Source organism: Canis aureus, chromosome 7 (assembly GCF_053574225.1).
Source record: "Canis aureus isolate CA01 chromosome 7, VMU_Caureus_v.1.0, whole genome shotgun sequence".
Taxonomy (NCBI): Eukaryota; Metazoa; Chordata; class Mammalia; order Carnivora; family Canidae; genus Canis; species Canis aureus.
The window spans coordinates 66,265,027-66,279,721 of NC_135617.1; the positions used below are offsets into that span (position 1 = coordinate 66,265,027).

At 44.5% G+C, this 14,695-nt stretch overlaps 2 protein-coding genes across 3 annotated transcripts in view; both read right to left on the reverse strand.

The window, feature by feature from the left end:
• RNF8 (ring finger protein 8) overlaps positions 1-3,024 on the reverse strand; it is a 57,137-nt gene extending 54,113 nt beyond the window's left edge. Inside the window, exon 1 of one of the 2 annotated variants that reach the window (XM_077904187.1) lies at positions 2,771-3,024. In XM_077904187.1, coding sequence (XP_077760313.1) covers positions 2,771-2,881 — 111 coding nt within the window. In that variant the 5' untranslated portion in view covers positions 2,882-3,024. The remainder of the gene's footprint in view (positions 1-2,770) is intronic. The other variant, XM_077904188.1, reaches the window with a different exon arrangement.
• Positions 3,025-9,001: 5,977 nt separating this feature from the next.
• The window catches only part of TBC1D22B (TBC1 domain family member 22B), an 83,399-nt gene continuing 77,705 nt past the window's right edge, over positions 9,002-14,695 (reverse strand). The window contains exon 14 of the transcript XR_013383594.1: positions 9,002-9,148. The gene's annotated coding sequence lies outside the window, so the exon portion shown is untranslated. The remainder of the gene's footprint in view (positions 9,149-14,695) is intronic.

Consider the following 14,695-nt stretch of genomic DNA (forward strand, 5'->3'; position numbering starts at 1 on the left):
GCTCAGTGGGGAATCTGCTTCAGATTCTCTCTCTTGGGACACCTGGATGGCTCTGCAGTTGAGTGTCTGCTTTTGGCTCATGGCGTGATCCCAGAGTAGCGGGATCAAGTCCCATGTCGGGATCCTTGCATGAAGCATGCTTCTCTCTCTGCCTGTGTCTCTGCCTCTTTCTCTCTTTCTGTCTCTTCATGAATAAATAAATAAATAAATCTTTTAAAAAAGGGGGGGGATCCCCGGGTGGCTCAGCGGTTTGGTGCCTGCCTTTGGCCCAGGGTACGGTCCTGAAGTCCCGGGATCGAATCCTGCGTCGGGCTCCCGGCATGAAGCCTGCTTCTCCCTCTGCCTGTGTCTCTGCCCCTCTCTCTCTCTCTCTCTGTCTGTCACGAATAAATAAATAAAACCTTAAAAAAAAAAAAAAAAGATTCTCTCTCTGCGCAGGGGTGCATGTGTGCACGCTCTCTCTCATACATAAATAAACAAATAAATAAAATCTTTTTAAAAAAATGAATGTGTGCCTAATGTAGACTTTTCGGCACTGATACCTGAAGAGAAAAAGAGATTGGGGCAGAGGGGTCCTCTTGGTGTTCTTCAAATCACAGCACACAAGTAACCCTTTAAAACCTCCTGATCAAAAAAAATAAATAAATAAAATAAATAAATAAAACCTGATCAGGGTGGCCCCGGTGGCTCAGTGGTTTAGCCTTGCCTTTGGCTCAGGATGTGATCCTGGAGACCCCGGATCGAGTCCCACATCGGGCTCCCTGCATGGAGCCTGCTTCTCCCTCTGCCTGTGTCTCTGCCTCTCTCTCTCTCATGAATAAATAAATAAAGTCTTTTTAAAAAATAAATAAAACCTCCTGATCAAAAAAAATAGGTAAATAAAATAAAAATAAAACCTCCTGATCTAGCAAGTTAAGGCTGGACCTGAATCTCCTGACTGGAGGAACCACTGTTCTAGGATAGTACTAAATAATCTAGATCTTGGCATTGGATTGTACAGCCTGCATAGCTGTTCTCAGATACTTCACTGTATAAAAGTGTCTTTCTCCATTCAAGCAATAAATTCTTTGAGAGCAAAGTTGCTATTATTTATCCCTCTCATAACACAGGAAAAAAACCATAAATAATAAATATTTGGGAGACTGAATTGAGACTATGTAGCTTGCAGAAACAATCTAGCTAAATGTACACAATGATCAAGACTTATCTTTCCTACAAATTATTTCCAACACCCAATGGTTCCCAGTCACCACCACAAGTGGTCCCTGATCCAGCTCTCCTTTCCAAGCTGATTGCACTCTAACTCTCTCTGCCTCCTCTTCTAGCACCCTCTCTAAACCACCACCCCAACTGCCCTCAACTGGAGCCGTGCTTCACCTTCTCTCGTTTCTTTTTTGCATTCATGACTGCATTAGAAAACACTACAGGGGACGGAGTGGCCAATGGCCTGCAGAGCAACATGCCCAAGTTTTATCGTGACTACTGCGACACATACCTCACCCATGACTCTCCATCTGTGAGAAAGACACACTGCAGTGGTAGGAAACACAAAGAGAATGTGAAAGACTACTATCAGAAATGGATGAAGAGCAGGCTCAGAGCCTCATCGACAAAACAACCCAGCATTTCAACAAGGAAAAGTACCTCCTACTCCATTCTCTGCTCCTCCTCCTGCAGGGGCAATGATCCCACCTCTCCCCAGTCTCCTGGGACCTCCTCGCCCTGGTATGATGCCAGCCTCCCATATGAGGGGCCCTCCCATGATGCCAATGATGGGCCCTCCTCCTCCTGGGATGATGCCAGTGGGACCTGCTCCTGGAATGAGGCCACCTATGGGAGGCCACATGCCAATGATGCCTGGGCCCCCAATGATGAGACCTCCTGCCCGTCCCATGATGGTGCCCACTCCGCCAGGAATGACGCGACCAGACAGATAAGGAGAGACAGGAACCTCTTTATATTCATTTTATATTACTTGTTCTACTTCACCAGGATATCCTGGTGCTGTGACTCTGGGTGTTTTCTAACAGCAGGATAAGGAAGACTTGCTTCCCCTTCCTATCAAAGAGAGAATAGTTTTTGCAGGGGAGTAGTGGGACACTCCCCCCCCCAAAAAAAGGGCAATTTTCATTTGTATTGTGAAATGTGAAAATAAAATTATCAACTGTTTTAGTTAAAAAAAAAAAAAGGCTCACAGGATATAATGTGGATCCTCCTAGAGCTTCGATTTCCCCCAAGGGTTGGAAAGGAAGACAGTTTTACAGTACAGTGCGCTCATCTGAAGGGACATGACCCAAACTCAGTGTTTTTCAAGCTAAACTCGAGAAAGTTCATGCTTTCCCGCTGCCCCCACCCACCAACCCGGACACCCGGCTGTTGGTCACTCGCGGTGGAGGCGCACTGGGCCCCTCAGGGCTCGGCGCGACCCAACCCCGGGCCCCCCAGGCCCCTCCCAAGCCAGCCGGTCCGCTCAGCGCCCACGCCCGCGGCTCGCCCAGCCCCTCCCTCCAGCGCCTCCCCGCAACCCGGCCTCCCGCCCAAGGTCGCCCCGCAGGCGCAGGCCGCTCTCAAAGGGGCCATCTTTCCTCCCGAGCGGTCCCCACGGCGACCCCAAACACCTCGCACCTCGACCCCCGACCCCCGACCCTCCTTCACTTGTCTCCGCTCCGGCCCGCCCCCACCTCCCCTGCTCCATTCATCCCTCCCGCCCGGACGCCCCGGCCCCGCTGCCTCCAACCCGGTCCCCCGCCCCAGGGCCCCTCCCCCTCACCTCGTTTCCGTCCTCCAGCAGCAGCCACTCGGCGTTCATCCTGGCCCGCCGCAAGCACCACCTCCGGCCACCGGCGCGGTCTCCCGTGACCAACGAGCCGGGCTCCTCCATAGCCCCGTGTGCCCCAGGTCGCGGTCAGCACAGAGCGAGACCCCCGCCCGGGTTCCCGCCGCCTCTCAGCCTCGTCGCCGGCGCCATAACTAAACAACAGACAGAAGCAATCGCTACGCGCTCGCGATCGATGTGAACTCTCGCTCGGGCTGCGCGCCCCGCCCCCTCGGCCGCCAACCGGCGTCACTGCGCCTGCGCCGGAGCGAAGCCGCGTAGAGGGGGCCGCAGGTGTGCTGCGATTCCGCTCCAGGTGGGACGGGGTCGCCCCGCAAGCCGCCCCTAGGTGGAGCTGCTTCTCACCTTACCCACGTCCCTTTTCATTTTTGATTTTGCTTTATGGTGAGTTCCACGTTACCTAAAACTATAACCAACTTTTAAACGACTTTAAACTTTTGACAATTTTATTCATTCATTCATTCATTCATTCATTCATTCATTCATTTTTAAGATTTTATTTATTTATTCATGAGAAACACAGAGAGAGGCAAGGACACAGGCAGAGGGAGAAGCAGGCTCCATGCAGGGAGCCCGACGTAGGCCTCGATCCCGGATCCTGGAATCACGCCCTGAGCCAAAGGCAGATGCTCAACCACTGAGCCACCCAGATGTCCCAAACTTGTGATAATTTTAAAATAAGTCTGATGGCACCTGGCTGGCTCAGTCAGTAGGGTATGAGACTCTTGATCTCGGGCTGTGAGTTCAAGCCCCACCTTGGGTGTAGAGCTTACTTAAAAAGAGCACAAAATGTTTTGAATCTGTTCCTAAATAGCATCTGTTTTGCATGACCTCTTTTTACTACTGAAGTTTTCTTTTTTTTTTTTTTTTCTTATTTATTTATGATAGTCATAGAGAGAGAGAGAGAGAGGCAGAGACATAGGCAGAGGGAGAAGCAGGCTCCATGCACCGGGAGCCCGATGTGGGATTCGATCCCGGGTCTCCAGGATCGCGCCCTGGGCCCAAGGCAGGCGCCAAACCGCTGCGCCACCCAGGGATCCCCTCTTTTTACTACTGAAGTTTTCAAAACTTAACAGTAGAATCTATGGAGGTGGAAATCAGTTGCCTGGGGCTAGGCGCGGGGGCCAGGACTAAAGGAAAACGGACATGAGAGAATTTGGGAAGGTGATAGAAATGTTCCAAAACTGGATTGTGGTGATGATTGCACAATTGTAGACGTTTACTGAAAAGTCACTGAAGCATTACATACACTTTCATTGGACAAATTTTATGATATATGTAAATTATCCTCAATAAAGCTATTAATAGCACCACCACCACCACCTGAACTTCTTTTCTTTGATCCTCCACTATAGTGTGGTAGCTGCTCCCTGTAGTGTGTACCTCTGTGATAACACCTCCTCTTGTCTTTTCCATTTCCCGATACTTGGTTAACAATTTTCCTATATTCTGTCAAGGGAAAACACATATACTAAATGAATCATACAAAGCACAACAGTAAAGGGCTAACATTTATTGAGAACTAAGGGCCAAGTACTAGGCCAAGCACCCTACATACTTTATCTTATATGCTCCTCACAAACACTATGATGATGGTGGTTACAATTATAATTCTTATTTTAAGTTTGATGAGAAAAGAGGATCCCTGGGTGGCGCAGCGGTTTGGCGCCTGCCTTTGGCCCAGGGCGCGATCCTGGAGACCCGGGATCGAATCCCACGTCAGGCTCCCGGTGCATGGAGCCTGCTTCTCCCTCTGCCTGTGTCTCTGCCTCTCTCTCTCTCTCTCTGTTTGTGACTGTCATAAATAAATAAAATATTAAAAAAAAAAAGAGGCACAGAGAGGTTTAGCAATCTTCTCGAAGTAACAAGTTAAATGGTAGAGTAGAATGCCAATTCAGTTCTGTTTCCGGAACCTAATTTCCTAATCATGTTTGCAACCCCAGCCTGGAGCTTTATCTGTGTGGCCCGGTCATATCAAGAATTTCAGCCTGAGGGGTACCTGGGTAGCTCAGTGGGTCAAGCTTGGTTTTGGCTCAGGTCAAGATCTTAGGGTCTCTGTGCTGGCTCCAAGCCCAGCATGGAGTTTGCTTCTCCCTCTCCCTCCCCCTCTGCACTTCCTCCCTGCCCATTCCCCAATCAATCAATCAATCAATCTTTTTTAAAAAAAGAATTTCAGCCTATAATATCACAGACAGGAAAATTGGTGGGAGCCACAACTGTACTCATGCAGATGCTTTCCTAGTCTTTGGATTACATGTCTGTTGGTGCCTCCAATCCCACCTTAGCATTCTGTCCCAGGAATAGCAAGTGCATCTAGAGGCCATCCTGACATTTAGTTGGCATGTCCCCTTAGGCTCTTCTTGGCTGTGACTTACCTTGTTTTTCATGACCTTGACAGTTTTGAGGAGTATTGGCCAGGTATTTTGTGGAATATCCCCAAATTGAGATTTGTCTAATGTTTTTCTCATGCTTAGACTGGGGTTATAGGTTTTGAGGAAGACCATAGAGATAAAATGTCATTCTCATCATATCATACTGAAGGTATATACTCTTAACATGAATTATCACTATTGATGTTAACCTTGATCATCTGGCTGAGGCAGTGCTTGTCACGTTTCTCTTCTATAAAGTTTTTCTCCCCTTTCGTATACTGTGCTTTTTTGAAGGAAGTCACCATGCACAGCCTACACTTAAGGAGTAGGGAGTTATGCTCCACTTTCTTTTTTTTTTTTTTTAAAGATTTATTTATTTATTTATTCATGAGAATACACAGAGAGGAGAGAGAGAGAGAGAGGCAGAGACACAGGCAGAGGGAGAAGCAGGCTCCATGCAGGGAGCCTGATGTGGGACTCGATCCTGGGTCTCCAGGATCACGCCCTGAGCTGTAGGCGGCGCTAAACCACTGAGCCACCAGGGCTGCCCTATGCTCCACTTTCTTAAGAGCAGGGTATCTACATAAATTGCTTATAATTCTTCTGCATGGGAGGGGCACCTGGGTGGCTCAGTCAGTTAAAGCCTCTGTCTCACTCTTGGTTTCAGCTCAGGTCATGATCTCAGCATTGAGATTGAGCCCTATATCAAGCCCCACATCAGTCTCTGTGCTCAGAGGGGAATCTGCTTCCCCTTTCCTTTGGCCCCTCTCCCGGCTCATGCACTCTCTCCTTTTCTCTCTCTCTAAAATAAAGAAATCTTTAAAAAATAATAATAATTCTTCTGCATTAAGAAGAAGGGAATTTGTCTCTTCTCCCCCATTTACTTTTTGAATTGTTTATTCATATTGGTATGGACTCATGGATACTTATTTTATACTTTGCTTTATAATCCAATACCACTTCATTTTGTTGCTAAAATTGTTCCTACTTTGGCTACATTGTCCCTTTGACATACTTCCATCATTGTGCTTTATAGAGCATATTACTTTCTGGCCCAAGATGCCCTAGATCTAGATTCAGTCATTTCTCCAAGGAGCCCTGCTTCCTTTTACTGGGAAATGGTATTAGAAACCAAGATCTAGACACTAAGTGTGTTTGTTGCCACTGGAATCTTACTGCTTCTAGGTTCTCTCCGCTGACAGGGAAGTAAATATTTCAATGAATACTACTCCTCTATATCCACATATCTGTGAATGTTAATAGTGTATGTATGCATTTATATGTAACACATATATCTCCATTGGTAAGCTGAATGTGTGCATACCAAAGTCTTATAACTCTAATGTGTTACTACCTGGCACCTGGATCATTCTAGCCATCCCCCACTCTTGCTTATTTGTAACCTTCCACTCTAAAAACTGAAAAGCCTGGATCCCACCATATGCCATCCATTTATTTAATCGTCATTTCCAGTACACATACAGTGTTTTCAGAATTGTTAACCCATATACCCATGGGAAACACTTTTTCAACTAGAGTACACTACTTATGCACAAGTCTCTGACTTTGAGTCTTACAGACTTTACTCATTTCCAAAGTTACTTAGGTCAGCACCCTTTTCCCTACCCCCTTCAAAGAGATTATTTCATAGTTAGATTCTTTTGTCCCAGTCTGCTTTCTATCTAGGATCCCCTGACCTCCTACAATGATCTTTTACAATTCATATACATTAAGGCTCACTTTGTAATGTGAAGTTCCACGAGTTTTGGCATGTGCATAGTATTATAGTATCATACAGTATAGTTTCATTGCCCTAAAGTCTTTTGTGCTTCATCTACTTGACCCTCTCCCACCCCCATACCTTGTTTTATTTAACAACATATCCTGGAGATCACTCCATAGCAATATAGATCTATATTACACCTTCCTCTTTACAGCTGTGTATTACTCCACTGTGCAGATATACCATTGTTTCTTCAACCAATCATTGAATGATATACAGTTTGGCTCTGTCCAGTGTTTCATTATCACAAATGGCCCTACGATGAGGTAGTAAGTACCATTTATGAATATTTATTATATGCTTTTCAAATATTATCTTACTTAATCCTCACTACCATTCTGCAAGATATCCCTACTTACCTATGAGGAACCTGAGACTACTGGGTTGCCCAAGGTCTCCTCGCCATGAGCTTCTTGAGAGTTATGTCTTATTTTCAATTGTATTCCTGACATTTTTATTGACTTAATAAATGTAACTCAACTAGTAAACGGCAGTACTGGGAACTGATGGCAGGGCTGTGAGCTCGGACCTATGAAGCCCTCAAGACTGCACTCATTACAGCCCAGCAGTGGTCTCTAAGGTGGAATGGCCATACTCCAGGAAGTACACAAATGACCTATTTGCTTGAGGGAAGAATATATTAGGATAGCTAGTTATGTTTTTATCCTATCCTTTTTTAAAAAGTCCACTTTTATGGATATTTTATACTTATATAAAAGGAGGATATATATAGATATGAATAAATAAATATGATATATTGGGCTGTATCCTCAGCCCTTCTTTTGTTGCAAAGAGTGCAAGAGCAAAAGAGTTTGGAGATACTGCCTTCTAAGATTTGGGAATTTTTTTTAACTCCACCTCCCCTGCTTACTCCCTTAATATAGTGAATCTCAACCAGGAGCAATTTTGCCCTTTCCTCCCCAGGACATTTACCAATATCTGGGAGCATTTTTTATTGTTATGACAGGGGCAGGGGTACTATTGGCATCTAGTGAGAAGCAGCCAGGGATGCTGCAAAACATCCTATAAATCACAGGACAACCCCACAACAAGCATTATCCAGTCCAAAATGACAACAGTGGTAAGGTTGGGAAATGTTGCATTATACCCATCTCAAGAGTAGAAAAATGGAAGGGAAGAGAGAGAACAGGATGCAGAAAAGGAAGGGTGTTATCTGTGTCTGTGGATCAGACACTTGTCTCATTACGTATGCTCAATTGACGTGAATTGAATAGAGCTGAGGAATGTTAGAAAGAGTTGACAGTGGGAAGGCTTGTGAAGTGGGAAAGGAAAGCAGGAAGAGGAGGAGAAAGCACAGGACAAGAAGAAGGAAGGGAAATGGAGGAGAGAACTATGGAAAGGAAGTGGGGCAGATGGCCTTCCAAGATAATTATAAGATCCCCCAGCCGACATACTCTTACAACGTGATACTGATGCTCCTCCCATTTGGAGATGGCATCGACATTTCCTCCCCTGGAATCTAGGTGGGCATGTGACACCAGCAGAAGTGATATCATGCCATCATAGATTATACAGCTTCCACTCAGCCTTTTTGGGATGCTCTTGGAACGCAGTCCCCACAAGGATGTGGAAAGAACACACACCTGAAGAGGTGACATATAGATGTTCTGACCAACAGCTCCAGTTGAGGTCTTAACTGATTCCCAGTGTCAACTGCCAGACATAGGAAGGAAGGTGGCCCTAGATAGATAGCAATCCCCAATAGTGAACCATCCCTAGCCTCTGAGTCTTTCCAGACCTATTCCTGCAAAGGATATTCCTGAATTGTCATCTCTGTCATGCCCCACCTGAGTTCCTTACCCAGAGTCTGTGAGCGCAATACAGTGGCTGCACTAAACCACTTTGTTTTGGGGTAGTTTGTGCTATAGCAATACAGAACTAGAACAGGAAAGGTGTTGGGGGAGGGTGGCCGGACAGTCATTGGTTATCTGTTCTGCATTAGTTAGGGTAATACTAGCTGCTGTAAGATACAAGCCCCAAGTTTCAGTGGTTGAGTACAAAAGAAGTTTATTTCTTATATACTTGTCTAGTGTAGTGTTCCTGATTGGTGGATAGCCTTTCATTGAGTCATTCAGGAACTGAGACTTCTTTTACCCTGTGGCTTCTCTCTTCCCCAGGGCTTGCAGTCCTTTGCATCTACAAAGCAAAACAGGGGAAGATAGAATGGAGAAGGCACACCTGCTTTTTAACTGTCTTGTCCCCAAAGTGACATACATTCCCTCTGTTCACATTTTCTTGGAGAGAACTTGTCACATAATCCCACCCAACTCCAAGAAAGGTCGGGAAATGTAATCCCTGGTTGATCAGCCAGTTCCCAGAAACTATCCTATGGAAAGGGAAGCATGAATTTTAGTGGACAGTGAGCTGTTTCTGGCAGACTTTAGAACTCAAGCTTATGAATTAAAATGATCATGACAAAGCTTTCTCTTCTTCCTCTTTCCCATTTCCTTTCTTTTTATCTCCCTGGAACAGAGGTGCGGTATAAGGAAGGAATACAAGGGATCTCATTTTGCTTGCTCTGTGGCTTTCATGTAAGGTCAAGCCTTAATTCAGTGGGAAACCAGAAGCTACTATGGCATGGTGGAGAGGTATGTGGAGTTCAGAGCCAGGTTGCCTGAGTTCAAATCCTAGCTCTGCTACTTATTAGATATGAGACCTTGGGCAAGATACGTGACTTCTTCAAACTTCACCTTCCCCACTTATAAGATAAGGGTGATGAAAAGGATAACATCAACTTACAGGACTGTTAGGAAGATTAGTCTGGTGAATTCCTGTAAGATAGCTTTGCTTGGTACACAGTAAGTACCCAAGAACTGTTAGCTACTATTGTAGAAGAATGGAGTGTCAGCTTCTGCAGAAGCCACCTCCTGCAGGTATAACATCTCTCTCCCTATGCCTTCTCTATGTTCTCTTGTCTAAGACATGAAAACAAGATGTCTTCTCCTCTTTAAATTGGTTTATTATAAAGTTAGAAATCCCTTCAATCAAGTTTAGACTTCTGTTACCCATCTCCAAGCAAGATGGGTTTTTAAAAATGTCTAAAGCAAATAGTTCCCTCTGTGAACAAGGGCTGATCCATTTTGGGGGCACAGCTCTGCCTGTTGATTTGAAGCATGGTTCCCCACCGTGAGGTTCAATAAGGGTGAGGCAGAATTTTTTTTATTATGTTTTCAAAAGATTGAGCAAAGAAAGGGATCTTGATGTAGCATCTCAAGCAGAGTCCTGTGTTTCTCCTTCAGTACTCTCTAATCCTGAGATCACAGACCAAGTTTTCAATAGACTGCTGCCTTTAGTCATCTTGGAGGAGGGGTGGGCAGTGAATACACAGATGGGTTCTCTAGACTTGGAGAATTCAGGGTGTCTGGGGGGAGGTAAGATCCCAGATGGAGTGATCCAGCCTCTGTGTAGGGGTGGGGCAGCGGGGTTGATGCCTCCACATTCTCATTCACTCAACCTTTTATCTTACTTTACCATCTCTTCTCTGCCCACTCCCAAATGTAGACTCTGTGCTGAAAGAATCAGGGAAAGATGCCTTTCATTTTTCAAAGGAAACTGTTTTAGAAAACCAGAAGTAGGGGATCCCTGGGTGGCTCAGCGGTTTAGCGCCTGCCTTTGGCCCAGGGCGTGATCCTGGAGTCCCGGGATCGGGATCGAGTCCCCCGTCAGGCTCCCAGCATGGAGCGTGCTCCTCCCTCCTCCTGTGTCTCTGCCTCTCTCTCTCTCTGTCTATCATAAAATAAATAAAGAAAACTTAAAAAAAAAAGAAAACCAGAAGTAACTGAGGAGGGAAAAGGGGACCATCTGCTTTAGACAGCTTGTGTATTATTAAGTGCTATTTTGTGTAAACATAGCGTTCTAAGTATACGGTTGTAAGATATTTCTGAAACCTTTATAGAAAAAGTTTATTACATTTTGGAAGTGCTTATAATGAGTCATCAAGTTCACTGTATTCTGGTGGTAACTTAGTAATAAAGGTGGATTTTTCACTAGGTGAAAGTAGTGTTGTAGGGAACTGCCACATTCCTTTTTGGTTGGGGCTCTGGCTGTTTGAGCATACATATCCTTTAACTTGCCAAGGATCAGTACCCACTTCAAATATTTATTACCCTTATGATTTTTATTGCGGGGGAGAGGAAGGGAGGAAAGGAGGAGGTAGGCAAGACAGAGGGAAAGAAGGCAGTGGGAATCAGGTTATCAATAATTACTGCCTTGTTTTCTTCTCCTTATAGAGTTGACTTCAGGCTGTTTATTTTGCAAGTAATACATGGTATCAGGTGCCTAACATAAAATAGGCTTGGGGTGACTTACAATCGAATCCTATCACTCTGAGTTGGCTATTTTTGGACTGCAAAAAACCCCACAAAAATCCCTAATTCGATTCACCTTTGTCTAGGGTTGGGGGAAGGGAGGAGGAAGTGGGAATGTTTCTCACATGGAGAACCTTGAATTCTATAATCCAGGGTTATAACGCAATTCTCATCACATTTTTTTGACTTACAAATTTACTGCATTATCAGCTGTGGTATTTATTATTCAAGACTTGTTGAAACGTGCTCAAGTTTATTTCAGTTAGCAGCAGGCTTAGCTCACCCATTTCAATAACATGAAGAGCTGTGTTTTTCAAATTCAAGTTAATACTCAGTAATGAGGGCACCTGGGTGGCTCAGTGGTTGAGCATCTGCCTTTGGCTCAGGTTGTGATCCAAGGGTCCTGGGATCGAGTCCTGCATCGGGCTCCTCGCAGGGAACCTGCTTTTCCCTCTGCCTGTGTCTCTGCCTCTGTGTGTGTGTGTCTCATAAATAAATAAAATCTTAAAAAGAAACCCTCAGTAATGAGTCTTGATTAGCATTTTTGAAAAATGCAATAGAACAGGTTATAGGCCACCATACCAAGGAAGAGTACACACTGTGAAATGTTCATATTTGTGTGTCTGTGTTGGTGTACTGGGCTCGGTGTGCAACATATTTTTTACTGTATGTTGTGACAAAAATGTTTGGAGGATTTCTAGTGCTAGGCAAGATGGAGTAAGCCCACTGCAGTCTCTCTTTGCCACTAAAGATGACTTAAAATGCTGGACAAAATATGCCTGAGAACTCTGAAAAGAAAACAAGCAGGCAAATTAGGGAGGGAGTCAAAGCTTAAAGAAGCTATCCATAGGGGGTGAGTTTCTCAAAATTTTTCCAGTTTTTCTCTCACAGCTTTGACTTCAGAGGAGGTCCCAGTTAAGGTTCACAGCAGCAGAGGTAGCAAAAACTGAAAGAAACCTAAAAGAAAACAAATCTTGTTTCTTCTCTACTCGCAACAATTCTGACCAAATGTGTGGGGTTTTTTTCCCCTCATCAACCAATTCTCTAGCTCTCTGGATGCCAACCGCATGTCCTACCACTCATTTCTGACGCTACCTGGAGCTAGCACAGAACCCACAGGATTAGGGCTAAGTCTCCCCAAACTGTCCCTACTTCAGATGCCAGTCATCTACCCCAGGTTGTCACTTGTATATTGACCAACTGGCTACAAATTGGGGCACTCCCATAACCCCTTCCTCAGGTTTGATAATGTGCCACAAAATGGCTCACAGAACTCCAAGAAACACTTACATTTACTGGTATATCATAAAGGAACATCTAGATGAAGTACATAAGGTGAGGTCTGGAAGGGTCCCGGGTTTAGGTGCTTTTGTCCCTGTGGAGTTGGGGTGCATCATTCTTCCTTGCACATAGATGTGTTCACCAGCCCAGAAACTCTGTGAACCTCTTTGGTAAAGGTTCTGAAGGGAGGTTTCATCACGTAGCCATAACTGATTATTTACTCAATCTCCAGTCCCTTTCCCCTCCCCAGAGGATGGGGATGGGGCCAAAAGTTCCAAGCTTATGGTGATGGCTTAACCTTTCTGATAACCAGCCCCCCAACTTGAAGCTATCCAGGAGCTCACCATGAGTCGCCTCCAAAGATGAGGAGGTGAACAAAAGATGCTCCTATCACTCAGGGAATTCCAAGGGTTTTAGGAGCTCTGTGTTGGAGACCGGGGGCAGAAACCAAATATATATTCCTTATTATGTTACAAACCACATCTCTCTAACCAGATGGCTTAGGAAGTGTCTCTGAGAGCCAGAGCCAGAGAGTTGTGGGGGGAATTACAATTAATTTTTTCTCCCTCCCAGACCTGCCCCAAGGGCAGGAATCAATTGTGCAGCAGTGTCAGCACTAGTATGGCAGCAGAGAAACACCATAATTCTGGCTGACTAGGAAACAGAGTACTGGTGAGCCAGAGAGTATAAGGGGAATCTCAGGGAAAAGCCAGCTACAGAAGGGGAGGCCAACTCTGTGTATGAACTGGCATACGTTTTGCATTGTCAGGATAAACCCAAAGCAGCGTGGCAATGGCCCACAGAAGTTGAGAGAGAACTTGCAGTTTGAACCTAACTGGGTTGATTGCCTACTAAAACAATACAAAACAAAATGAAGTCTGTGTTTTTGAGAGCAGAGATCAGCAAACTTCTTCCATAAAAGGCCAGATAGGAAATATTTTAGGCTTTGTGGGCCATACAGTCTAGCATGACCACTTAACTCTGCTGTTGAGGTGTAAAAGCTGCCAAAGACAAGATGTAAATAAATAGCATTGCTGTGTTTCAATGAAACTTTATTTATGAAAAGAGGAGGGGGATTGGATTTGACCCAGGAGCAACAGTTTGCTGACCCTTGCTCCTTGCTCTAGAGTATTTTTAAATAAGACCTGAATTCTCACATGTAACATTCAAAATGTCCAGGATACAATCCAAAATTACTCAACACCCAAAGACCTAGAAAAGGGTGATCCGTTTTTAGAGGAAAGACAATTGAAAGATGCCATCCCCAAGATGACCCAGATGTTGGAACTGCCAGACGAAAATGTAAAACAGGTATTACAACCATGCTCCATGAGGTAAAAGTAAACACACTTGAAATGAAGGAAAAAACAGTCTCAGTAGAGAAATACAAACTATAAAAAAGAATCAAATGGAAATGCTAGAACCAAAAAGCAATATCTGAAATAAAAATTCACTGTGTGGGCTTAATAGTAGAATGGAGATGACAGAAAAGGAGTCAATGAACTTAATGATGGATGAGGAGAAAGCCCCTAGTCTGAAGAACAGAAAGGAAAAAAAGTGAATAAATCAGATTTTGAGGAACTATAGGTCCAACATTCATATCACTGGAGTCTAAAAGGAGTGAGATTGGTACAGAAAAGTATTTGAAGAAATAATCACTGAGAGCTTCTCAAATTTGATGAAAGACATAAAATTATATATTCAAGAAACTCAAACCCAAACAGAATACAATCCCCCCCAAAAAAAACACAACTCCACAAACAAAAGCCCACACTCAGATATACAAACTTCTGAAACCCAAAGTAAAAGAAAAAAATCTAAAAAGCAGTCTGAGAAAAACATGGTGGTTCCTCAAAATATCAAAAATAGAATACCCCACTTATGGGTATACACCCAAAATAATTGAAAATAAGGTCTTTGATAGTTATTAAAGATTTATTTAATTTTGAGAGAGTGCTCGTGTGCATGTGAGCAGGGGGAGGGGCAGAGGAAGAGGGAGAGAAGCAGACTCTATGCTAAGTGCACATAGCCAGATGCAGGGCTCGATCCCAAAATCCTGATATCACAACCTAAGCTGAAATCAAGAGTCCGACAC